Below are 24,998 nucleotides of genomic sequence, written 5' to 3' on the forward strand. Positions count from 1 at the left end.
AAGTAAGAGACATGGGGTATATAGCGAAAGCTTAGCATAAGTATAATTGGAATCCCGGAATGAAAAGAAAGAAATCGTGGAGAACTGACAAACACTTTTGCCACTCCTATTCAACATTGTGCTGGAAGTTATAGCTAGAGAAATTGTGCAAGAAAAAGAAATAAAAGTCATCTAAATTGGAAAGAAAGAAGGGAAACTATCTCTCTATCTTAATGATATGATTTTATATGTAGAAAATCCTAAAGAATCCATGAAAAAAAATTAGAGCTAATAAATGAATTCAACAAAGCTGCAGGACACATGATGAGCACATAAAAATCAGTTGTATTTGTATACTAGCAATGAAAATAATCTGAAAAGGAGATTAAGCAAGCAATTTAATTTACAATAGCTTCAAAAAGCATAAAAGAGGAATAAATTTAACTGAGGGGGTGCAAGGCTTGTACATTGAAAACTATAAAACATTGTTGAAAAAGATTAAAGACCTAAATGGAAAGATATCCTGTGTTCATTGATTGAAAGACTTAATATTGTTAAAATATCCATACTGCTCAAAGCTTTCTACAAATTTCATGCAACCACTATCAAAATCCTAATGGCCATTTTTGCAGAAATGGGCAAACTGATCTTGAAATTCATCTAGAATTACAAGGACCCCAAATAGCCAAGACAATCTTCAAAAAGAACAAAGTTGGAGGACTTACACTTGCTGATTTCAAAACTTACTACAAAGCTACAGTAATTAAAACAGCATGGTACTGACATAAAGACAGACTGATCAGTGGAATATAATTGAAATCCAGTAATAATCCTCTACATCTATGGTAAATTAATTTTCAGTAAGAGTTCCAAAACCATTCAATGTGAAAGGCATAGTCTCTTCAATAAATAGTGTGGGAAAACTGGATATCCACATGCAAAAGAATCAATTACCATACACCATATACAAAAATCATGTCAAAATGGATCAAATGCCTAAATTGAAGAGCTAACACTATGAAAGTTTTAAGAGAAAATATAGGGGTAAATCTTCATGACCTTGAATTTAACAATGGTTTCTTAAATGTGACACCATAATTATAAGCACCAAAGGAAAAATAGATATAGTGGAGTTCATCAAAATTAAAAACTTTTGTACATCAAAGGACACTGTCAAGAAATTGAAAGGACAACCCACAGCATGGGAGGAGAAAAAAACACAATGAGATATCACTTCACACCCACTAGGATGGCTCTAATTTTTTAATATAGAAAATCAAAAGTTTTAACAAGAATGTAGAAGAATTAGAACCCACATTTGAATGTGAAATGGGGAATGTGAGATAGGGCAGACACTGTGGAAAACATTTTGGCAATTCTTAATGAAGTAAACATAGAATTACCATATAACACAGCAATTAATTTCCCTACTGGCGTGTACTCGAAAGAATTAAAAATAGACAATTAACAAAACCATGTATGTGAATACTCATAACAGCACTATTCACAATAGCTAACAGGTGAGAATGACCCAAATGTCCATCAACTGATGGCCAACAAAATGTAGTCTGTCCATACAATGGAATATTATTCAGCCATAAAAAGGAATGAAGTACTGATATGTGCTATAACATGGATGAACCTTGAAAACATGCTAAGTGAAAGAAGCCAGACACAAAAGGCCACATATTTTATGATTCCATTTATATGAATATCCAGAATGGACAAATATACAGAAACAGAAAACAGATTAGTAATTGCCAGAGATTGGAGGCTGGATTTCCTTTTGGAATGCTTGAAATATTCTGGAGCTAGATAATAGTGAATGTACTAAATGCCATGGAATTTTACATTTTAAAATGGTTAAATGGTAAATTTTATGTTACATACATTTTAACAAAATAAAAAGCCAGAAGATAACATACATTACCATAGTGACTGACAAACTGATAGCTGATTTCTAAACAATAATAAAAATCATAAGACGATTAATGATATCTATCTACATGATGCCAAGAGGAGAAATCTGAAACCTCATCCAAAAAAGGAATATTTAGTGAAAATTACTTTAATGTATTAAAATTTAAAGATTTTTCCAACATACATGAGTGATTTACCACCATGTAAAATCCTGCCAACACAAAAAAATAAGAGGATATTTATTAACCTAATGACAGTAAATTTGGAAATCAGGTAAAATGGATTAACTCCTAGTTAACGTAATTTATTCAAGAAGGAATAGAAACCCTTGAAACTCCTGTAACCTTTGAGAAATTGAATTGGTGTTTGAAAATCTTCCTACAAAGGAAATTCCAGATCCAGATGGCTACATTAAATACTCTACCAAATTTTCAAGGAGAAATAATACTAATATTACAAAGATTCTCCCAGAAAATGGAAAAAGATTGCACATTATCCAACTCTTTTAATGATAACAACAAAACCCAACAAGGACAATTTTATTAGAAGGGAAATAACAGGCCAATTTCTTTCATGAACATAGATCTGAAACAAAATATTAGCAATATGTATCCAAGTTGGAGTTATCTAAGGAAGTGTTCATCTTAAAAATAAACTGACAGTTATTTTACCAGCAAAAGTGGGCTTATACAGGAGCAGCAGAGAATTGCAATTCGGGACAAGAAAGCTGTGGCAAAGCCATAGGCAACTCTGGAAAACAAAGGTGAGGCCAGCTCTTTCATGGAGGAAAGGGCACACTAGGTAGGGCTGTTCTAAGCAAATAGGCATTGGAGGAACTGGGAGTCTGAAGTATTCTACTTTCTAGAAAATAGATCCATCCATCCATCCTCACTGACAACACATGGAGCACAGAGACAAGCCAGCCAGCCAGCCAGATTAACCTCGATTCCTGATCCACAAAATCAGCCAATGAGAAATCACAATACTTCGGACTCACATGTCTGGTACCTTTGTTTTCCCTGACGTTTTGTTCCACTTGGTGTCTCCTCAGGGACTCTCCACATGTAATGGGCCTCTCACAGCATGGTGGTCTTAGGAAAATCACCCTTCTTATGTAAGAGTTGGAGAGTCCAAGAAACCAAGGAGGGAACTGCCATTCCTCTTGCAAAGGCCAGGCCTAGAACTGGCACAGCAGCACTTCTGCCTAACAGTCTAAAGAATCAATGGCCAACCCAGGTTTAAAACAAAGCAAATACTTCTCCATGGGAGGAATGTCAAATAATTCAAAGCCATCTTTAATCTTCCACATCCAATTTTATTAAAAACTGTATTGGATGTCCTAAGCAGTGCAGTAAGATACAATAAATAAGTAAATATGTAAGGATTGGAAAAGATGAAACAAACCCTCATAATATGTGGAAGATGTATGATGATGTACATAGAAAATCCAAAAGAATCTCTCTCTTAATTACTAGAATTAATAATATAATTTTGCAAGTTTGCTGAAAACAAAATCAACACAAAATTTACTTATATTTCTATATGTCAGAAACAGTTGAAAAAACGTTTAAAATAGCATTTAAAAATTCCAAGTACTGAGCTTCAAATTCTCATTAGATAATAGCAGCTGCCTAAATCTCTCTGTACAGCCTTCAAAAACCATGCATTTAAAAATTTCACTCTTAACTCACCTAGAATAAGTAGAAGACAAGAATACTGTAAGTTTCAACTTTCAAGTAAATAGGAAATAAACGTGCAAAGGTAGCTAGGTGATCAGGTAGGTCGGTGTGAGAACTAGCGGTGGTATAAAACAGATCGAATCACTTAGTGATGAGGTACTGATTGAAAGTATGTGCGACTAGAAGTAGTACGTTGGCAGGGCACTGTTTCTGTTAAACTGGGACACATCTGGACGCTTGCTGCTGAATGAAACCAGAAATCAAATGGTGGAAATTAAGTGTCCGGTAAAAGCACTTTATGAACAGTAGAGGCTGCTCCTGGACTAAGAAACCTAATGAGCCAGCCCTCTTCTCGCAGCCTACGTAAAAGGAAGGAGGTAGTGAAAAATGAAGACCAATGATACCCTTTGCTTCACCTGCCATTTTCTGTTAATTTAGAAATTCCTTATATGCTATTGTTCCAGCACTCATTTTGACCAGTAGAGTGTAAGTAGATGTGACATAAACCAATTCATGAGGGAAAAAATGGCCAAACCTGAGAGGAGCAGAACTTCACCAACTCCAAGCACTGTTGATCTATAAATGCCGTGGCCACCACGGCCCAGGAAAAAGGACCTGAGCTCCTTGAGAAATGACTGATTCCGACCAACGCTGGAGTAAGGAAACTGCCAGGTGATCTTGGAACATCTTGGTGTGCACGACGATGTTCTGGGGTCATATGAAAAGACCACAGGAGTTGGATTGAAGGGCTTCCTACTGACCAAATTTGAGACAATTTGAACATCAAAAAGAATAATGTTGGTAATGGACTATAGTACATAATAAAGAATCCAGGAGTCCATAATCACAATTGAAAATATAAAGGGGAAAGAGGATCTTTTCTCCACAGAAGAATTCCAGCTAATAAATGTAGAAGAAATGATAAAATTAGGAAATCAATTTGCAACCATCAATACACTATTTAATAGTTGTAAGGAATTTAGTGGATGCTAAAACCACTGGAAAAAAATTTGATGGGGAGCAGAATATTTTCACGATCTCAAAGTATGACCCCACAGGTTGTTGGGAAAAAGAAATGGTTACCTTTATAACGGAGAGATCTGGTGGACACCACTTTAACCAAGCTCTCACCCACCCGGGGCTCTCTTGTCCCCTCCTGGCCTGAGCCAGGAGCTCTATCTTCTCACTTTATCTCTAAATAAAAGCCTCTGCCTTGCTCTCCTAAAAAAAATGTCAATGTCATGAAGGACAAACAAAACCAGAGACAAGGAGCCTGTTCTAGTTTAAAGGAGATTTTAAGAGAGATGATAAATAAATATAATTTGTGAGTTTTTAATTAGATTCTGGATTGGAAAAACTATTATCACTAAATAACATTGTGATAACTGGAAATTTTTGAAAATTTTATTATATTGTATCAATTTTATATTTGTTGGGGATATTTTGTGGTTATGTAGAAAAATCACTTAATTTTTACATTTGGTATGCTAAACTATTTGGAAGTAAAATGCCATAATGTTTACAACTTCCTTTCAAGTAATTCAGAAAATGTGTGTGTGTGTGTGTGTGTGTGTGTGTGTGTGTGTGTGTGTGTGTGTGTGACCAGAGGGTTTCAGCTCTGGACAAATTCACTCTGGATTTGGTGAGACCAAATAACAAGAACAGAATGTTGGGGGTAAAAGGGTTTATACCAAGCTTTATTCTCATGGTGGCAGGTTGAGCACTAGAGTCACATCTGCATCCAGAAAGTCTGCAGTCCACCTCAGCCTCCATCTCCACCTCTATGCAGAGCACCGGGTGGAGGTCTTTATATAGCAAGACAGACAATAATGGCTCATTGCCAACATGTGTGCAGTGCCTACCAGTAGGCCAATTCCATCCTTGCACATGCACGGTGGGCAAGTAGATTAGGGTCGGGAGAGCATCCTGGCCATGAGAACTTCCACTTACCCTACAGTGTGTGTATGTAGAAAGTAAATATCTCAATATGTGAACAATTGGTGAATCTAGGTGAAGGATTTCAGTGTTCTTTGTATTATTCTTTCAATTTCTTGGGGTTGGTGACATGTCAAAATAAAAAGTTGAGAGGTAATCCTAGGGAATAAGCCTAACAAAAGATGTACAAACTTCAAAATATACCATAAACATTTGTCAAAGAATCTCAGAACAGGGGCCTTAATGTTTCTCAAAAGTTTTATCAAACAAACTTTAACAAATGTTTATGGTATATTTGCCATGTGTATACATTATGCTATGTGTTCTCTGTGTGGAAGATAAATTGGTGACCAAGGTTTCTGCTCTCATGAAGCTGACATTTGGTGGTGAAAATGGAGGGAATGGTCAGTAAGCAGGTAAACAGATGAGAATATATTGAATGCTATGAAGGGAATGAATGGGTTGACATTATTTTAGATGGTATAGAGCTCTCTAAAGAGATGCCATTTAAACTGAGACTCGAAAGATAAAAAGGATGAGTAAAAAGGGGATACCAAAAGGGGCAAGTTTATCTGCAATGCAGCAAAATGAGGAGAAGGTAATGGGAGATGAGATCAGAGACTGGCAGGGGTCATATCTGGCAGGGCTCAGAAACTTGAACAAGGAGTTTGGATTTTATTCTAAGTGACATGGAAGATTTTAATTGAGAGTGTGGCATCACTAGGTTTATATATTAAGTTGCTTTGAATTGAACTTTTTGAATAATTGACTTAATTTCGCCAAACCTCCACCTGGTTCATAGGTGGCTTTATGTCTTGCCAATGGGTTTCAGCCCCAGGCAAGTTCACTGTGAATTCAGTGTGACCAAAGAAAATGACAGCAAAATGTTCTTGGGGTGAAAGGGTTGTACCCAACTTTATTTCCAGGTGGCAGGTCAGTCACTAGAATCCTGTTCACTCAGAGCGAGTCTGCAGGCAGCAAGCCCGTCTCTGCCTCTGGGTCCCTCTGTCCACACAGCTGTCCTCTGGGCTTCTCTGCACAGCCGTCCCACACAGCCATCCTGTGGGCCTCTGTCTTCGGCGCTGCCACCACTCCAGCCTCTGCTCTGATCTTCTCCAGCCTTGCAGCCCTGGCACCGTGTCATGTCCAGAGCACTGGGCAGAGCTTTTATATAGAGTCAGCAGCCATGTATTGCCCACAGGTGTGCAGTGACCTAGTCAACCAGGGCCAGCTGAGATTCCTGGCCACAGGAACTCTCATTTTATCCACACTTTACCTCCAAAGTCCCAGAATTTCCAGATGCCTTGGGTCTTAGACCCTCTTCCTTCTTCCTTCTCCCCTCTGTACCCATGTCTGCCAAAGCGGCCAGGCCACACTAAATTGCATGCCTTGCTGTGTTGCTTTTGCTATCATCCTAAAATTGCTACGAGCACGTGTAAGATCAGTTTATCTAACTTGTGACTGTAGCTCCCATTTACTGACCATTTACTGTGTACTCTTCTTGCTTCCATCTCCAGATGGCTCAACACAGGGGTGCTGTGTGTAATGTAGGACAAAACACTCAATTTCACTGAGATTTTGCCAAGTGGGTAAGAAACATTCCAGCTATAAGGCCAGCAGGGCGTTTGTAACTCCAGATGTCACACCTATTTTCCCAGGCCCAGAGGTGTGTGACACAGAGTCATCCAGTCAGCTCCCAGGGTTCAATCCTCAATTACTGGAAGCATGGACATTGTAATTTTTTCCCTGTCAAACAACTACTAAATGTTTTCTTTCCTCTTTCAGGTTTTTCAGGGAAATCAGGACTCTTTCACATCTGTGGTGAATCCTCTTGACCCGCCGCTACTGACCCGCTATCTTAGAATTCACCCCCAGAGCTGGGCCCACCAGATTGCCTTGAGGCTGGAAGTAATGGGCTGCGAGGCGCAGCAGCTGTACTGATTACCCTTCACTCCCCAGTTCACCTCCCCGTCAACTCTGGGCCCAGGCCATTCTCGAACTCCAGTCCAGCATCCTTCTTAGTCTCGCCTTCTACCTGAGTCTGGCCTCCAGGTGCCTTCCGGCTCCACATTTTCCTATGTATTTTAACTGTACAATCCTAGCAAACATTGCCCTGAAGCCTTCCAAATGAACCGTCATGAATGCTTGCCGATTTGCTGCAGCTGCTCCCAGACGGGTCCTTTCTTCCAATGAAATTAGGCAAAAAGAAATGAGGAAACCCATCTGGAAAGCATTCTCCTCCTGACAAGTCACATCTCACACAGCTCCCACTTGCTCCTCTATGGGAAAAACTGTGTTTAAAGTTGGCTGAAGATATTTATGATGTAAGCATTTCAGATTATGCTCCATATACTTAAAATGAAACTCTCACTTATTCATTATCCTGGTCAAGCATGTAACAAAACATGTTTGGTGATCATATCACCATAGCCTTGAAGTTAAAAGGCAAGTCATTTTAATAGTCTGCAAAATACAGATAATATAAAAACTACTACATTGAAGTCTATTTTTGCCTTCTTATAGATAGATATTTTTATCTTATTCAGTCATCTCAGAGCATTGTTAGTGGTACATTCTTACCTTAAAGACTAGTGTTCCTAATAATTAATTAAAAATTATATATATATATATTTAAATGACTAGTGTTCCTAAACTGAGGCTCATAGATGAGGTTCAAGAGCCCCCAAATTCCCTGGAGTTATATACATCATGTATGAATGCACATGGGTATTTTTCTGACAGGAGTGTCCAAAGATTTAATCAGATTTTTAAGGGATGAATGGCTTTAAAAGAGTTCCGTTTAATCTCAGAAGGATGTAAACTGAAAGCCATTTGATATTAATTCAAATCAACAAAACATTAATAAGTTAGGACTGCAGACATACTGGGAACCTTGAAATAAAATGACACATGAGGACCCACCCCTTTGCCCCACAGCCTCTTCACTCTGACTACACAAACATCTCCTGGACTGCAAAGGGGGCATAATCCTGCTGCACACTGATCATCTGACCTTTTGGGGACTGTTTTTAATGTATCAACTAGGAAATATTTAGCACCTAATTTACCAAGACCAACTTAATAAAACTGTAAAAAAAGCTGGTAAGAATAGATCACCTACAGAGAAGAAAGAATTCGAGGGATATCGGTGGTGGCCGTCTCTTTGTCTGCCTCTCACGTTCCACAGTATTCTTACTCTGTCCTTGTTTTGTGAACCAAGATTCATAACTCTCAATTGCAATTTCGACAATACAGTCAGGAAACATTTTCAAAGATGTGAAGGAAACATTTCCTCAATGGAATCCAAGAAATTTCCCAGCCAGAGCACATACATTCACATATCTTTATTTTTCTGCCCACCTTTCTCCTCTGTGCAGTGAGAGAGGGGCCGCGGCCGGGGCCTGCGAGCGGCGACGAGGCGGGAGGGGCCCGCGGGGCCGGTGGGCAGCCACACGTACGGGGTCCGGGGTCCTCCTCCTGCTGGAAAAAGAACCCACGGTGTGCGCCCCTTGGTACCACCCACCTCCCGTCGGCCTTTCTTCAGTCTCACCAAATTCATGGCGCACTGGCCCGAAGCCGGGAAACCCCTCCTCCCGGAGCAACATTGAGCAAATTAGTTAAATTCAACTTAAAGAGTTAAATTTAAGAGACCTTTGCGGAGGCCTGAGTTGGGTATCTGATGCCAGCTGCTCCTGGAGCCAAATTTTAAGAGTTCCCTATGGTCGTCAGAGGCACTCTTAGCAATAGGCGGCTGTCCTTTCATTCTCTGAGGAGTTTATCCAAAGCATATAAAAATTCTGGGCACGAAGGAAGCCGTTTGAGGTGAATTATCCCAAAAGTTATAACCGGACGGATCTGTACCACTTTGGTTGCTTTACTGGCAAAGTCTTATAGGTTGAAAGACTCCCCTTTGTGAATGTAGACTGATGGCCTGATTATTTGGGCCCTGGTGTCTAATAGGACCTACTTTTTGGTTTGAATTGACCAATCTGGCTTTTAGCCAAGGAACACCCAAGCACTCTACAACAGACCCTAATAAAAGTGTGTGCCCCTGGGGTCCTGCCCCTCTGTCTACACTCTGCCTTGACCTCCCCATGCAGCTTTTTGAGGTGTGTGTCCCCTTGAGGTCCCTGGAGGCCATGTACTCCTCTCCAAGAGTTGTGCAAGTAGTAAGTATCTCTATTTCAATTTCTCTATGGTTCCTTGTGAAACCTTTGCTCACCATCTGGCACCCAGTGTTCCACTTAACAAATATTAATTCAGCAAAGCGATAACAGGTATACAGCTTGATTAGATATTTGGGTTAGCACTAGGGAAAAAGGCATCAAGAAGCCTGTTTTTGTTTTATGCTTTCAATGTGTGCATTTTTCCAGGCAAATTTGTCTTTGAATTCCTGGGGTAAATCCAATCTTCCCCTGAAAATACCACATCTTAACAAAGTATTTTTTCCTATTGATGTATCTGTAAACATAAAATGGTACAGCTGAATACTGTTATATGGGGATACATATTTGGAAATTGTATTAATAATTTTATACTCGATATCAACAATACTTAACTTACTGCTCTATGTTTTTCTCTGATAACTAGAAAAATTTTGAGATATTTATAAAGGAATTATTTTTCCTTCTGTAGGTTCTTCTAATGGTTCTCTTCATGTCATTATCCTTCAGTTTATTTTAATTTACTATTGAATAAAATGCAGAATGGTAATGAAGGCAGGTAAGATAGAATGAGGGGCTTTTTAATTTGGCTAGTAATTCTTTTCCCCTGGGAATTACAAACATTCTTCCCATTTGGTTTGAGCTACTTTGAAGTGTTTTACTTCTTTTTCCAGCTTCATTGAAGTATAATTGACAATTTAAAATCGTGCATATTTAAGGTGTATGACTGCATGACTTGATACACATGCATGTTGTGAAATATCCACAACTAAGTGAATAAACATAACTTTGTTAACATAACTCTGTTTACTCTGTGTGTCAGGCTCCTCTTTTGTGTCATTGCACATTAACATGGCTGTACCTGTGTCTTATTCGCACTAGTGCTAAAATAAATATTGTGAGAACACCAGCTAGGAACATGGAGTTGTGATATGACAGTATATTCACTCACATACATTCTCAGAACTAGTAGCCAGAAGAGACTGAGCTGCATTTCTGCCACTTAACTTCCACTTTCCAGGAGAAAGAACCTCTCTGGCTGGGTCAGGGGTCTCATCTCTTTCAGCCGGTTGTAGACTGGGTTCTATACTATAAACAGAACTTTGGAGGCTTCCGCACTTGGAAGTGGTAGGGTGGGAGATGGGGGCAATAGGCTTCTCAGAAAGTAAGGAATATTTAGCTGAGAAGTCACCTGAGAATAAGCCCTTAATGCCCCAGGATGTTAGAAATGTTATAACATTTTATTCTGATAAGCATGAAAATATTATGTTTATGAATCAAATATTGAAACACAGTCTGGTCCTAAATAAGTGAATACTGACTAGAAGATATAAAGACTCTTAATTATTTTAAGGATAAATAAATAAAACCTAATTTAGGACACTTAACTATATAAGATTCTACTTATTTGAAAAAAAATTTCCCATACCTATAATTAAAAACAAAATCTATTATGTATATTAGCAATGGTACCAGAATACAGGTAATAGAATATTTTTTTAATCCAAAAAGAATTAAGTGCCATACTTTTCAGCTATAAGAAAAAACTAATGATGAATGCCACCAATTTTCAGGACAAATGGATCAGTGCAAAAACAGGATAGTTTTTATAAGCTGGGTCTCTGGCACTCTATCTCTCATCACTTTTATTTGTATCATTTTATGTTCATGCTTAAGTCAATAATTCATAAATAGCTCTGACATGAGATTTTTTTTTCAGTTTTCATAAAACTGACTGTGCATGTTGATAACAAAATTCTAGAATCATTCACCAATAATTTGCTTTCATATGTCCTGGTTACAGAAATAAAAGTTGACAAAGGTTTTAGTTTCAATGTACCAAACTGATTCTAGCTTGCAAGAGTTAATTTTCACATCGCATTGCTTCATCCAGAACTTTTTTTGAACTGCTAATACTGAGTTCTCATTTTGTTGCTGTACACTTGTTACTGTTTCTTAAGTGAATTTTGTTTTAAGCATAACACTGGATACCTTTCAATTTTATAAACATTAAGAAAAAGCAGGAAAAATCAATCAAGGATGAGTTTCCTTCTCAACTGAACTCAAAGATTAAGCCCAAGAGAAAAGATCACTGGAGTCAAGGCAGAAGAAAGGATGTATATACACCTTTCTGTTTCATAAACTGGAATAAATGGCAAAGTTCTCTGTGATTTTACTGATACTATGATTCATAAACATGCATACCTAAGTAGGCCAGGTGTGCATCAATCATATTGCCAAAATTGGGAAATATACATATGAGGTGGGAATCGTTAAAGCTTCTATGGAGTCATGCATGAAGGCCCCGCCACCTGTTTCTTTGCCTCTTCCACTGATCTTGGCCTGCCAGTTGTTTCGATGTTTTCGAGAAGCCAGGAATATAAAAGTTCATGTGACATTTCTAGATCCTAAATGCTGGTAAGTCATTTCCCTTCCCATCCGTTCCTCTCCCTCTTTTTCCCCTTCCTTCCTTTTCCCTTCCTTCGTTTGTCTTCCCTTCTGTTCCCTTTTCTTCCTTCCTCACTCACTCTCTCTCTCTCTCTCTCTCTCCCTCTTTTTGTCTTACCATGTATGCTAAGGCTGTCCAGGGCAGACATAATGTAGACCAGAAAGGTAGAAGGACTAAATACCCTTTGCCTTACGTTCTGAACTTCTTAAACATCATGATAAAATAGAACCAACAAGCATAGGTTTTGAGACTCATGTGGCTCTGAATCATAGATAAACTTATGTGAACTTGGATCTGCCACTCACATGCTGAGACTTGTATATTCTCTATTTGTGTACTTTGAAGATTCATGAATAATAGTGATTGTGTTTAAAATGTCTAACACAGGGTTGGACTTGTTAGACAGGTAAGAGCCTAGAGCAGGTGGAAATGGAAACCCCCCACACGAGCAGCCCGGTGTGCTCAGAGCACCCTGCCCCGCGCCACACTAGCCAGACATGTGCAGATGAAGGTACGGCGGTTGAGTTGACCACTGTATGGCCTTCCTTTTGGGGCGCTTGGCCCCTCGAGGACAGAACATCCACATTGGGCATGCACATGACCTCGGAACTCCAATGGCGCGTGCACAGCTGCCCGCTTACTGCCGAGGAACAGCGGATGCCGCCGTTAAACTGTCACGAGCCCTGGGCGGAGTCTTAGGAGAGTCAGGGGTGGAGCTTCCTAGAGAGCGGTAGTTACAGCCCTGTACAAATCCGGTATCTAGACCCAAGCAGGGCACTCAGACCCTCGGGAGTTGCCCACTTGGGCCACTTTCCAGGCGTACTTTCATTTTTCTTATTAAACTCCCCGATGATTCTACTCACTACTTGGTCTCTGGACTGAATTCTTTCCTCGGGGAGGATGAGAACTGAGGACAAGCAGAAAACCAGTAACCTGAGCCCCTGGCCGCAGGCCGGCCTTGAATAAATGGTAGCTGGAGGTTGGAACGAAGATGGCCGTGGTGGCAGTGGGGATGAAGGTGAGGTTGTTACTTGACTTGCCTACAGGGGTTTTAAAACCTTTTGATGACAAATTCAAAGTCAGGGTCTTTTGTGGTTCCATGTGAATTTTAGAACTGTTTTATGTAGTTTGCTGAAGAATGCTGTTGGTGTTTTCATAGGGATTGCATTGATCTGTAGACTGCTTCAGGCAGGAAGGCCATTTTGACAATATTAATTCTTCCTACCCAAGAGCATGGGATGAGTTTCCATTTGTTAGTGTCCTCTTTAGTTTCTCTCATGAGTGTCTTGTAGTTTTCAGAGTATAGGTCTTTCACCTCCTTGGTTAGGTTTATTCCTAGGTATTCTATTATTTCTGATGCAATTGTGAATGCAATTGTTTTCCCTGATTTCTCTTTCTGTTAGTTCATCGTTAGTGTATAGGAGTGCAACAGATTTCTGTGTATTAATTTTGTATCCTGCAACATTGCTGAATTCAGATATTAGATCTAGTCATTTATAATGGTTATATCCTCTTGTTGGATTGACCACTTTATCATTATGGTAATGTCCCTCTTTGTTTCGTGACTTTCTGTGTTTTAAAGTCTATTTTGTCTGATACAAGTACTGCAATGCCTGCTTTTCTCTCCCTATTAGTTGCTTGAAATATCTTTTTCCATCCCTTCACTTTTAGTCTGTGTATGTCTTTGGGTTTGAAGTGAGTCTCTTGCAGGCAGCATATAGATGGGTCTTGTTTTTTTATCCGTTCAGTGATTCTATGTCTTTTGATTGCTGCATTCAGTCCATTTACACTTAGGGTGATTATTAATAGGTATGTACTTATTGCCATTGCAGCCTTTAGGTTGATGGTTACCAAAGGTTCAAGGGTAACTTCCTTATTATGTAAGAGTCTAACTTAACTCACTTACTATGTTATTACAAACACAATCTAAAGGGGTTTTTTTCCCCTCCTCCATTCTTTGTATATTAGGTATCACATTCTGGACTCTGGCACTTTCTCTAACCTCTGGTGAAAGTTATTTAACCTTGGGAACACTTCCATGTATAGGAGTCCCTCCAAAATACACTGTAGAGATAGTTTGTGGGAGCTAAATGCTCTCAGCTTTTACTTATCTGGAAATTGTTTAATCCCTCCTTCAAATTTAAATGATAATCTTGCTAGATACAGTAGTCTTGGTTCCAGGCCCTGCTGCTTCATGGCATTAAATACCTCATGCCACTCCCTTCTGGCCTGTAAGGTTTCTACTGAGAAGTCTGATGATAGCCTGATGGGTTTATTTTGTATGTGATCTAATTTCTCTCTCTGGGTGCTTTTAATACTCTGTCCTTATCCTTGATCTTTGCCATTTTAATTATTATATTTCTTGGTGTTATCCTACTTGGGTCACTTGTGTTGGAAGATCTGTGCACTAGCAAGGCCTGAGAGACTATCTCCTTCCCCAGATTGGGGAAGTTTTCAGCAATTACTTCCTCAGAGACACTTTCTATCCCTTTTTCTCTCTCCTTCTTCTTCTGCTACCCCTATAATATGAATATTGTTCTGTTTGGATTGGTCACACATTTCTCTCAGTATTCTTTCATTCCTAGAGATCCTTTTTTCTCTCTGCTACTCAGCTTCTTCATCTTCCCTACTTTCTATTTCCTTTTTCATGTCTTCCACTCCATCTATCCTGCTTTTAATACCCTCCATTGTGCTCTTCAATGATTGGATCTCTGTCCCAAATTCGTTCCTGAGTTCTTGAATATTTTTCTGTACCTCCATGAGTATGTTTCTGATTTTTATTTTAAAATCTCTTTCAGGAAGAGTAATTCAGTCTCACTTGATCCCTTCGCTGGTGTTCAGTTTTGGCTTTGTACCAGGTTCCTTTGACATTTCGTATTTGTATGTGGTGCCCTCTAGTGCCCAGAAGCTCTACTCCGTGGAGCTGCTCAGCTGCTGGAGTGATGTGGGGCGTCAAAGGGGAGTGGTGCTGGTGCCGGAGGGGGCGGGGGTGGTAGCAGGAAGCAGCCAGCGGAGGGCGGCGGGGGGCGGCGGGGGGCGGCGGCGGCGGCGGGGAGCGGAGGGCAGCGGGGGGCGGAGGGCGACGGAGGCAACAGGGTAGAGAGCGGAGGGCGGCGGCGGCAGGGTGCTGCGGCGAGCGGGGAACGGGGGCGGCGGCGGGGAGTGGAGGGCGGCGGTGGCAGGAGGCGGCGGGCGGGGGAGGTGTCGGGCAAGCGGAGGGCGGTGGGCGGCGGCGGCAGGGTCAGCGGCGGCAGTTAGCGAGGGGCGGGGGGAAACAGGCAGTGGGCGGGGTCGGCGGGGGGGATCGTGGCGGGGGGCGAAAGGCAGGGGGTGGAGGGAAGCGGCGAGCGGGCGGGGACGGGCGGGGACGGGCGGGGGTGGGGGTGGGGGCGAGAGTGGCGCCAGGAAGTGGCAAACGGACGGCGGCGGGCGGGGGCGGCGGCTGCAGGAAGCGGCGAGAGGAGGGCCGCGGCGTGGAGCGGGGGCGGGGCGGAGGACGGTGGCTGCGGGAAGCGGCCGGCGGAGGGCGGTGGCAGGGGGCGGGGTTGGCGGCAGGAAGCGGAGGGCGGTGGCTGGGAGCGGAAACCGGCGCGGAGCGGAAGGCACGGGGCGGTGACGGCCGGAGGGCGGAGGGCGGAAGGCAGGGGGCGGGGTTGGCGGCAGGAAGCTGCGAGCGGAGGCGGGGCAAGCGGAGGGTGGAGGCGGGGAGGGGCGCGCGGAATGCGGTGGCGTCGGGGGGCGGAGGGCAGCTCTCCCAATTCTCAGAAGAAAGCTCTCCTTATCTGGCACTTGAAAGAGAAACACGGCGCCCTTCATTTTCTAGTTCATTTCAAATGGGGCATTTGTTTTGTGTTTGTTCGTCAAGGGGTAGAGAGCTCTGATGTGAATACTTTTCTCTCCCTCACAGAGGTTTCTTATTGCTGGTCCCAATCCCTTTTCCTTTCCCTGTGTAATAAAAACAGCACTACCTGCCCCCACCCCTCAAAATATGAAATTTGAATGACTATATTCTCAACGTGTTTCTTTAACACTTTCTCTACTCGATCGAGTAGCAGCAAAAATGGAAAGCTTTGATTTTTAGAGTGCCATCTTCAAAAGCCAATTTCTGACATTAAATGGAAATGGTGTTCAACACACTGCCTGACAATAGTCTATTATGTTTACAGAAATCTCTACTTTTATTTCAGCAGTTTATTCCAGTGCTGTGTGCGTGAAATATACACATAATATTGGAAACAAATTTTAAATTCCAAGTTAGTGCTCATTCTTGAAAGTGCTCATTCTGCTTTCTCTGATTTACTCACTTTTTTCCTTTCAAAATACAGTTTTGAGCACATATTGAGTTGTTAACATCTTCTTCATACTATGATTCGATTTGAATACCAGTATCAGAAAGGCAATGTTTTAGAATGAATCATAATCATGTACATAATCACATTAAGTCAGTGGCTTTTTTTCTTCTGTTTTCATCCTTTACATTATAAAGTAACTTGAATTTCAGTTTTGATTTGCTTTGGATGATTTAATATTTTATTAATATTAGCTATTTTAATTACGCTCTCTGAAATAAAATACACAGTCCAACACATATTTAATAAAAATAATAGTTAGACTTCAAAAATGTGTTGTAGACGAAGACATTTAAATAAGACTGTTTTCTGCCTTTAAAGTATTTTAACCTTGTGGAGACATAATGACATAGACATAAGTATGTGCGAGTAAACTGGTAGGTCCCTTCGATGTCAGCAGTATAAACTGACTTGGAGTAACATGAGCACATATAGTAACAATTTTGGGATAACTTTCATTACCTATTAAGGAGATAAACCACAACCAAAAGACCTTAGAATTCACAAGAATGGGTTGGCTATTTGAGTAACAGGAATGAAGCAGTCATCTTTCCATGTGGCTGCACAGTTTAAGCTTTCCTTAAACTCTTTAATATCCTGATCATATTTATATTTCTTGGAATTGATGTGTTTCACTTGCTTTCTTTGGTCTTATTATCCAAGAAAGCCAGGGACCCATATTGGTAGTCTCCACAGCTATGCACACTTGACTTCCGCTTTTGACAACTGTGCAGTAACCATGGAAAACTCCCATTCCCAGTAAGACAGAAGCTATGCATATAAAATAAAAAGAGCCAAACAACAAACCAAAATTTTGAAAGCCTCATACAGATATGTTGAGGAAGTAAGACTTGAGGGCCCACACAGTCGAAAGCTGGTCCTACTATACTCTCTTTGGAACTTTCAGTGAGGGGCTCTGACTTTGCTTGACCAATCAAGGGCATGAAAGTCAAGTGAAACTCATCAATCCACAGAAATAGGAATTTTGACCAGAGTATTGGACACACATAAGCCTGCATTCTTAGAGCCATGTTGCCCTTGAGGGCATTTGTCGATTTTTGGTGGAGATGGAAGTGGCTGGAAATCAAAAGTTAAAGACTACCTCAATACTGTGAAGGAATACTCAGAGCCAGCAGTATTTTTGACCACATCAAGGAGATAGATAGAAAGATGGACTTGATGATTGTCAAGACAGCTAGGACTTGAGACACTGAGTCCTGATAAGAAAGCAAGTACAAACAAGGGAATTCTATACATGATAGATTTTTGCACAAGAAAGTTGCTGTATTCATAAAAAACACAGAAGCTAAAGAAGAAGATGCTACACACCAGGTTACAGATTTTCATAGTTTCATAGTATAAAAGAAACAAGAGTATTGAGTTTAGTACCTGCTGTTAAGATGTGGTTAAGAGAATAGCGGTCACTTCAGGCTCTCATTTGAGATTCCCAGAGAGCTATACTCCACACTGAAGTTGAACTAGAGCCTTCCAAAACTATAATCTGGTCCTGATGTATTAAGGTGGTATATCCTGAGTCTACATTCCATCACACAATTAAATAAACTCTTTTCAGAGAAAGGTAAAATCATCCCAACCTACAATTTATCAAATATACCTCTCACAAAATTGGAAATGAGCTGATGTACAAAGAACCAGGAACAAAAGAAAGACCAGTTGAGGAAAGCAAACCCACAGAATATCCAAATACAAAAATTGCTGGATGGATGATTTCTCCAGAGAATTAGAGTGCCAGTTAGTTAATGTAAAACAACAAAATAAATTATAAATGCAACATATATAAAAACTAAATACATTATTTATTTATATATTTATTTTTTGAGAGGGCACCTCTCATATTTATTGATCAAATGGTTGTTTACAACAATAAAATTCTGTATAGGGGACTCAATGCACAATCATTAATCAACCCCAAGCCTAACTCTCAACAGTCTCCAATCTTCTTAAGCATAACGAAAAAATACATTATTTTAAAGCAGATAAGTACCAGGAGAGAATTAGTATACTGAAGATAGATCAATAAAAGTTGTTTAAGGTGAGGCATCAAGCACACAAGAAGGAAAATATAGAAAAGAAAAACACTTCTTTGCAAATTTTAGTAAAGCTAATGACCAAACACAAAGAGAAATCTTAAGAACAAGTGGAGTAAAAGGGATACATTGCTTTCAGAGGAACAATATTTAAACGGACATCTGACTACTCAACCAGAAGAATGAAACCCAGAAAACAATGGAATATCTTTAAAGTACTAAAAGAAAATGACTGCTGCCTTCTAATTCTATGCCCAGCAAAAATATCCTTTAATAGTGAGGACAAAACAAAACAAAACAAAAAATTTTAAAAACCAATCTTGGTCAAATTAAAACAATAACAATCACCACTACATGTTTTGAAAAAAATACTTTTTTTCAAACAAAAAAATTTGTTTTTTAGGTATAAGGCATATCTCTTAGAGAGGAAAAGATAATACAAGAAAAATAACTAAAATGGGAAGGATCAGTATGTGGTTACATATAAATAAATATTGACTGTGTAAGCAATAGTTTTAAAACTATGGTAATGGAGAATGTAATGTAAATTTCAGACAGTTCAGAGGAAGGCATAACAAAAGGATAGCTTAAGGAAGATTTTTGTGGTACAGAATGGTTCTTTATCTGTTTTCTTGAACATTGAAATTTGGGATTTTGAGAAACACCTAATTGTATAGATAAATAGGGGGGATGTTCTGAGCAAGGAACAAATAGAAGATTGGCTCCTTTTATATTTAGCTCATGTGAGGGACACAAGTTTTAGAGAACAGTTTGGCCACATGTACCCCTTTTTGGGCTAGGATTTGCCTACCTCTTCAGCTCAGAATTCACACAAGTCACAATGAGCTACTTTTAGATGTATGAAAGGTCCATGCCATGGCTTTATTTAATACTGTGTACCATTCTTTATGTAATGTGTAATGCCCATGTTCTCAGTTCACATGTTTTGAACATGTCTTGCTTCCCTAAATATACAGTGTAATTGGATTATTTTTTGAAAAAGAATATCTTCTGATGAGATGCAGTCAGTACAGCAGACAAAAAACTAACTGTATCTCCAAGTCCAATTCTTAAAAGAAATGTTAAGCTTTAAGCTAAAAGTATGTCAAATGCAGGATATAGGAAATAACTTTAAATATTATCATATGGAACCAGTGGCAAAATAATTCCAAGAAAACATTCCTCTAGCAGAAAATACCTGATGGGATTTACTGGTTGTGACAAGTGGGGAGAGATTCTGTAGTTATGACCGAGTTTTAGGAGGCATCTATCTATTAAAGGGAGCTTCTCTACAACTTTCTAAAGGAGTCTTTGGTGTCTGATCTGATATGTTGACAAACAGGGGCCCCATAAAGCTAGGGCTGCTAGGCAGTGACTCCGAGGCAGGAATGCTATTTAACACTTTTAAATAGTGAGACCCCATAGGTCTCAGACAAGCCCCTACCTTGTCATATCATCTCTAAGTGTCTTATTTTGCTCTTGTTTTTAATTTTTAAGAAACTCCCTTTCCATTAGTTCTTTCATATTATTTAGATGGAACAAGTAACTTGTGTGATATATAAAGTAAATTAATTTTCTAGGAGCAAATTGATACTAGTAATTCAAATAAAAACTATCGGATTAAAAAGATCTATCTCCCTTATAATGATAAAACACATGAAGAAAATTTGAAAGAGGAAATTAACCAGAAGTTTCAGAGATTTCCACTGAATTTTATCACATTCAGCCTCTTAGAAATCTTATCACTTATTAAAAGTGGAGAAACTTCATCTGAAGAAAGAAAATATGAGTGATGACAATAAATTGCTTCACTCTAAGCTGAACATGCTGCTCTCCCTCCTCTAGTACTGCTGATGATAGAACAAGGAAGAAAAAGAAGATGTATGTGGCGAAAGGAAGGTTCAGCATAGACATAAAGAACACTTTGATAAAATAAACATTTTTTAAATATCAAATTCCACCAGTACCCCAAATCCCTTTGATGTCCCTTCTAGCTCTGAAGAATGATAATATCCATCAAAAATTTTGATCTAGCATACCATATTTTTAAAAGAATTCAGTTTAGTTTATGCCTTGCCTAAAATTAAAAGCATTCCACTCTCATGTTTTGTAATTATATTCCCACCTTTAAGGAAAAAAAGGCTACTTTTCCAAGTTCCATTTGATTAATGAGTCATTTTCTTGTTAATGACAGATGACTAATAAGAATAAAGCCATTCATTTGACTTATAATTAATAAATGCATTTCAATAAGCTCCTATTCTCTATACACACAAGATCAAGCTGAAGAAATTTTAATATTGACAGTGCTATTTATGAATACTAAATATTGTTATTGATAATGATGTTAGAGAAATACATCATCATTAGCCTCATAGGAATTTATAAGCTAATGCTGCTGACAATCAAGAGTCTAATTCTTAATTTATATTTTATTTTTATTAATCAATGAATCAATTTAGTATTAGAAACACTTTCATTGACCTTTAAGACATACATGAGGAAACCTCATATTAATCATCTATAATGAGTAGATACTATTTTCTTACCTAGATTTCTAAATCATTGTGATTAAAGGACTAATTAAAATATTATTTTTAAATTCTGCCATTTGATAAAATTGCATCTATCAGTCTCCCATAAAACATGTGTCTTTTTGAAATCTACCCTCAAATATTTTTTAAAAGTTCTATCAACAGCATGTAGTTTTAATTACCATTTATAGGCTTGCATTTAAATTGCATTTTAAACTAATTTGGTTTGTTCGTAAAGTTAATTAACTAATTGGGAGAATGTTTCTTGGTACAATTGAGATAATAAGGCAGATGTGGTAATTTATTGGCATCTCTTGGGACGCTAATATAATATAAGGCGATGCCTGCAAAGCACCTGGTGGAGTAACTATCATACAGCCAACATACAATAAGTATGTACTTACTACCTTTTCAATGATGAGGGGCATGTACAGCAGAAGAGTGGCTCTCCTGATCCTCACTGAGATGCCATGAAAGGAAATAAAAAGGAAAAAAAGCGTCCCAAAACCAAACTCAGACATTTTCCTTTGTTCTGCGTAGCTAACCCTTAAAACCATGTGCTTCAAGGCAAGAGATGTCCCTCGTGTGTGATTATAGTGGACGCTGAGAAAATGTCAGGGTAGACAATTGCAAGTTTATTACCTTCAAACATTTATGTTTAAGTTAATATTATTAGTGTTTCTACATAAATTCTACATAATTTCTGCTTTCTATATAAATTCTGTTGGATGCTACCATTATACAAGTAAACAATGTATGTGGGTCATAGTCTCCTTTTAATGACTTGGATTAACTCTTTCTTTTGCTGAGATTTATTATCCCTTTCAATTATGCAATCCTGTTTCCTTCAAGTAATACTGTGGAAGAAGGTTCCTGAGTATAGACAATGAGGCCTGCTAGGCGGCTGACAACACGCACACATTCGACAATATCTCTGCATACTATTCAAGCTTTCTTTTTTTCCTTTTTATTTCCTTTCATGGCATCTCAGTGAGGATCAGGAGAGACACTCTTCTGCTGTACATGCCCCTCATCATTGAAAAGGTAGTAAGTACATACTTATTGTATGTTGGCTGTATGATAGTTACTCCACCAGGTGCTTTGCAGGCATCGCCTTATTTAACCCTTATAATAACATGTGCGCAGGGGGTAAATTCACAACCCAGGATTCATGCCTAAGTAACATGAATTTGGAGCCATGTTTTAAAGAAAAATGGGCATTTTTGCATCAGAATTATGCATAACATCGCACATCCTGCTGTTGTTACTTAAAATGGCACAAATATTCTTCAATTTTTTATAGTCTTCATAAGAATAATTTTAATGGATGTTTATAGTTTGCCTGGTTTATACGCCTTAACAGAATACATAAATTCCCTTATATTAGACATAAATATATACATACACCTGTAATCTTCACTGTATATGTATTTAAGTATTTCTACACAAATGAGATCTTCCTTAGTCTGACTTAGGTTCTCAAACTCTCAGAAGTGGACCCCCAGCCGGACAGCGTGGGCCTGGCCGGGTGGGGGCGCTGAGTGGCGGCTGCGAGGAGCTGGGCGGGTGTGTTGGAGCCGCTCCTCAGGGGGGCGCCTGCGAGGGCCTGAGTGCAGCTTCCCAGCGAGGCCAGGGCGAGGGGATCAGGCGCGCGCAGAGGCCACCGTCCAGGGCTGTGCTGGGGGCCAGCAGGCAGGAGATCTGCCCCACCTTATTGGCACAGGCAGCAGCTTCCACCCCAGTTACCACGGGCAGCAGTAGCACGGGCCTCAGACGCCCTGTCCTGGGCGCACCCTGCGAGCTGCGGCTGAAGCCCTGGGAGGACCCTGCTTGTGGGCGTGGCCCTGGTTGTCCTCTCCACCTTGGACCTTTCCTTATGGGGCCCAGCTGCTGGCAGGCGGCAGGAGACGCGGGGTGGGTCCGCGCACCGTCCTGCTCGGCTCAGTCTGTTCCTGGGCTGCCCTGCAGCCGCCTTCCTGCTGGGAACCCTGTTACCCCAGGTCTTCCAGAGCCAGTGAGCCCCAATGCTGGACTTGGCTGCCACCTGGGGATGGCTGGCCGCAGCCACCTGCAGCTGACTGGGGAGTCCTGTGTATGGGAACTGACATGAAACAGTTCAGTCTGGAAGGGTGGTGATTTCTCATAACAGGCACAAAGCCCTGAAAGTAGTGTTTGCCTGCAGTTACCAGACAACATTCAGTCCTGGTAGGGAAACTGCAGCAGAAGGGAGGGGGCTTCGTCAGCGGCTCTTGGAAGACCTGTGGGGGAGGGCCAGGCAGGGGCGCCCCAGACTGAGCCACGTGAACGTGTTAAAATCTCGGCAATGATGTAAGATCTTTACCCACTCACGTCTGTGACCTGAAAGCTGCGAACGAGACACAGAGAACAGCCGAGGCCTTTTGTGTTGCACGCATGCTGAGGAGCTCAGAATAGGAAGATTTCTACACACATGTTCTCAGGTTCTGGTCTGCTGTCTTCTCCCCTCAAAGGACTCCCCGGCTCTCAGCGTAGGTAATGCTTGCAGAAATTCCCGGGACCAAAGTCCGCAGCCAGTAGTGGAGTTCCCTAGTGATCCAGATGAGATTAACCAGGTTCTGCCTGCCCAGCTGGGACACAGGGAACAGGTGAAGGAACATCGCCGAGAGCCTACACCTCTGCTCCTGCTTATGAAGACTTTAGGTTTATTAACAGCAACTCTGATGTTGAGTTCTTGAAGCAGCTAAGGTACTTGGTCTTCAGTCATAGCAGGATACTAGCTACGAATTATCATCCTCTGCCTAAGTAAGAAATGTGGTTGTCAGGGAAGCAGGCATAAAGCAAGTCCGTAAATCTTACGATTCAGTGACAACTAAATTTACCCAGCTTCTCCTCCAGCATTGGAGTTAGTTTTTCCGAAGTGTCTTGTTTTTCAATCAACTAGGCTATAATAGATTGAAAGCTGTTCCATTGTTACAGGTACCTGCTTAGCTGCTTACCTTAGGAAAGCATGTGTTTTTGAAATTACGCGGTGCAGATTTTCATTTCTCTTAGAAAACGCAGAGGCCTAGGTTTGGGGATAAGGGCTTTTTGACTGATTATCTTAAGAAAATCCATTTGAAATATACCTCAGGAGTCTCTTTTGTACGGAAGTTCAGTGTCTCATCATATTTGAGGTATTTGAGGGGTGAATGTGTGTTTATGTATTTTTCTTTCTCTTTTCACAGTATATGCATTTGCAGTATGATTTTCTGCTATTGTGTAGTTTGGGGATTTTCTAAGCTTCTGTTTCTCCAAAGCTCCTTCTGTTTCTTCATCCCCAAATGATAATACATGGGGAAGAAAGGAAATTCTGGTATGTCAGTTTTGCTTCTGATAAAGAATAAAAAATCACAGAATGAAAAAAATCTCAAATTGGCTGAAATTGGGTCTTTGAACTATTTGAGAATTTTAGACTTGTCACATTTGCCTCTGAACTAGGGTCAACATTAAGGTGAGTAATGCTGCTTAATTTTCTAAGCAGAGTAATACACCATATCTGAGGTACACATTGTAGATGGCACTGTGTTGAGTGTTAATCTAGGTCCCGCAAATGTATAGTGATGGGTTCAGTTCTATGATTTTTATTTACAAGTAATTTAATTCTTAGGGGATATAATCAATGGAGACTTTGTTATGCCCCTCTTTCCACACATAATCTTGAATGAGCTATATGGCACTCATTCATTATAGACGTGATTATTTATGTCTGAATCTGGAAATTCCTTTTTGATAATTATGACACCTAAGCTGATAGAAAACCCAAAGTTAAATATTCTAGGTTCGTTGTCTGAGGCTTACAGGTCACAGCCACTCAAGGGTCATACTTCTGAAGTGTCATTGCACAGAAAGTAAAGGAGCTCACAATAACAGGACACCCTTGGTGCCTAAAATCTAATTTCGGAAAAAAGGAAAATATAGTAGCCT

General features: G+C 40.1%; 1 protein-coding gene across 3 annotated transcripts in view; it reads left to right on the plus strand.

Annotated features, from left to right (window-relative positions):
• Positions 1 to 10,477, plus strand: part of F8 (coagulation factor VIII) — a 129,485-nt gene extending 119,008 nt beyond the window's left edge. For all 3 annotated transcript variants that reach the window (XM_017650949.3, XM_017650950.3, XM_037025054.2), the window contains one exon: positions 7,299 to 10,477. In XM_017650949.3, the coding sequence (XP_017506438.3) occupies positions 7,299 to 7,454 (156 nt within the window). In that variant the 3' untranslated portion in view covers positions 7,455 to 10,477. The remainder of the gene's footprint in view (positions 1 to 7,298) is intronic.
• Positions 10,478 to 24,998: the final 14,521 nt, after the last annotated feature.

Source organism: Manis javanica, chromosome X, assembly GCF_040802235.1.
Source record: "Manis javanica isolate MJ-LG chromosome X, MJ_LKY, whole genome shotgun sequence".
Taxonomy (NCBI): domain Eukaryota; kingdom Metazoa; phylum Chordata; class Mammalia; order Pholidota; family Manidae; genus Manis; species Manis javanica.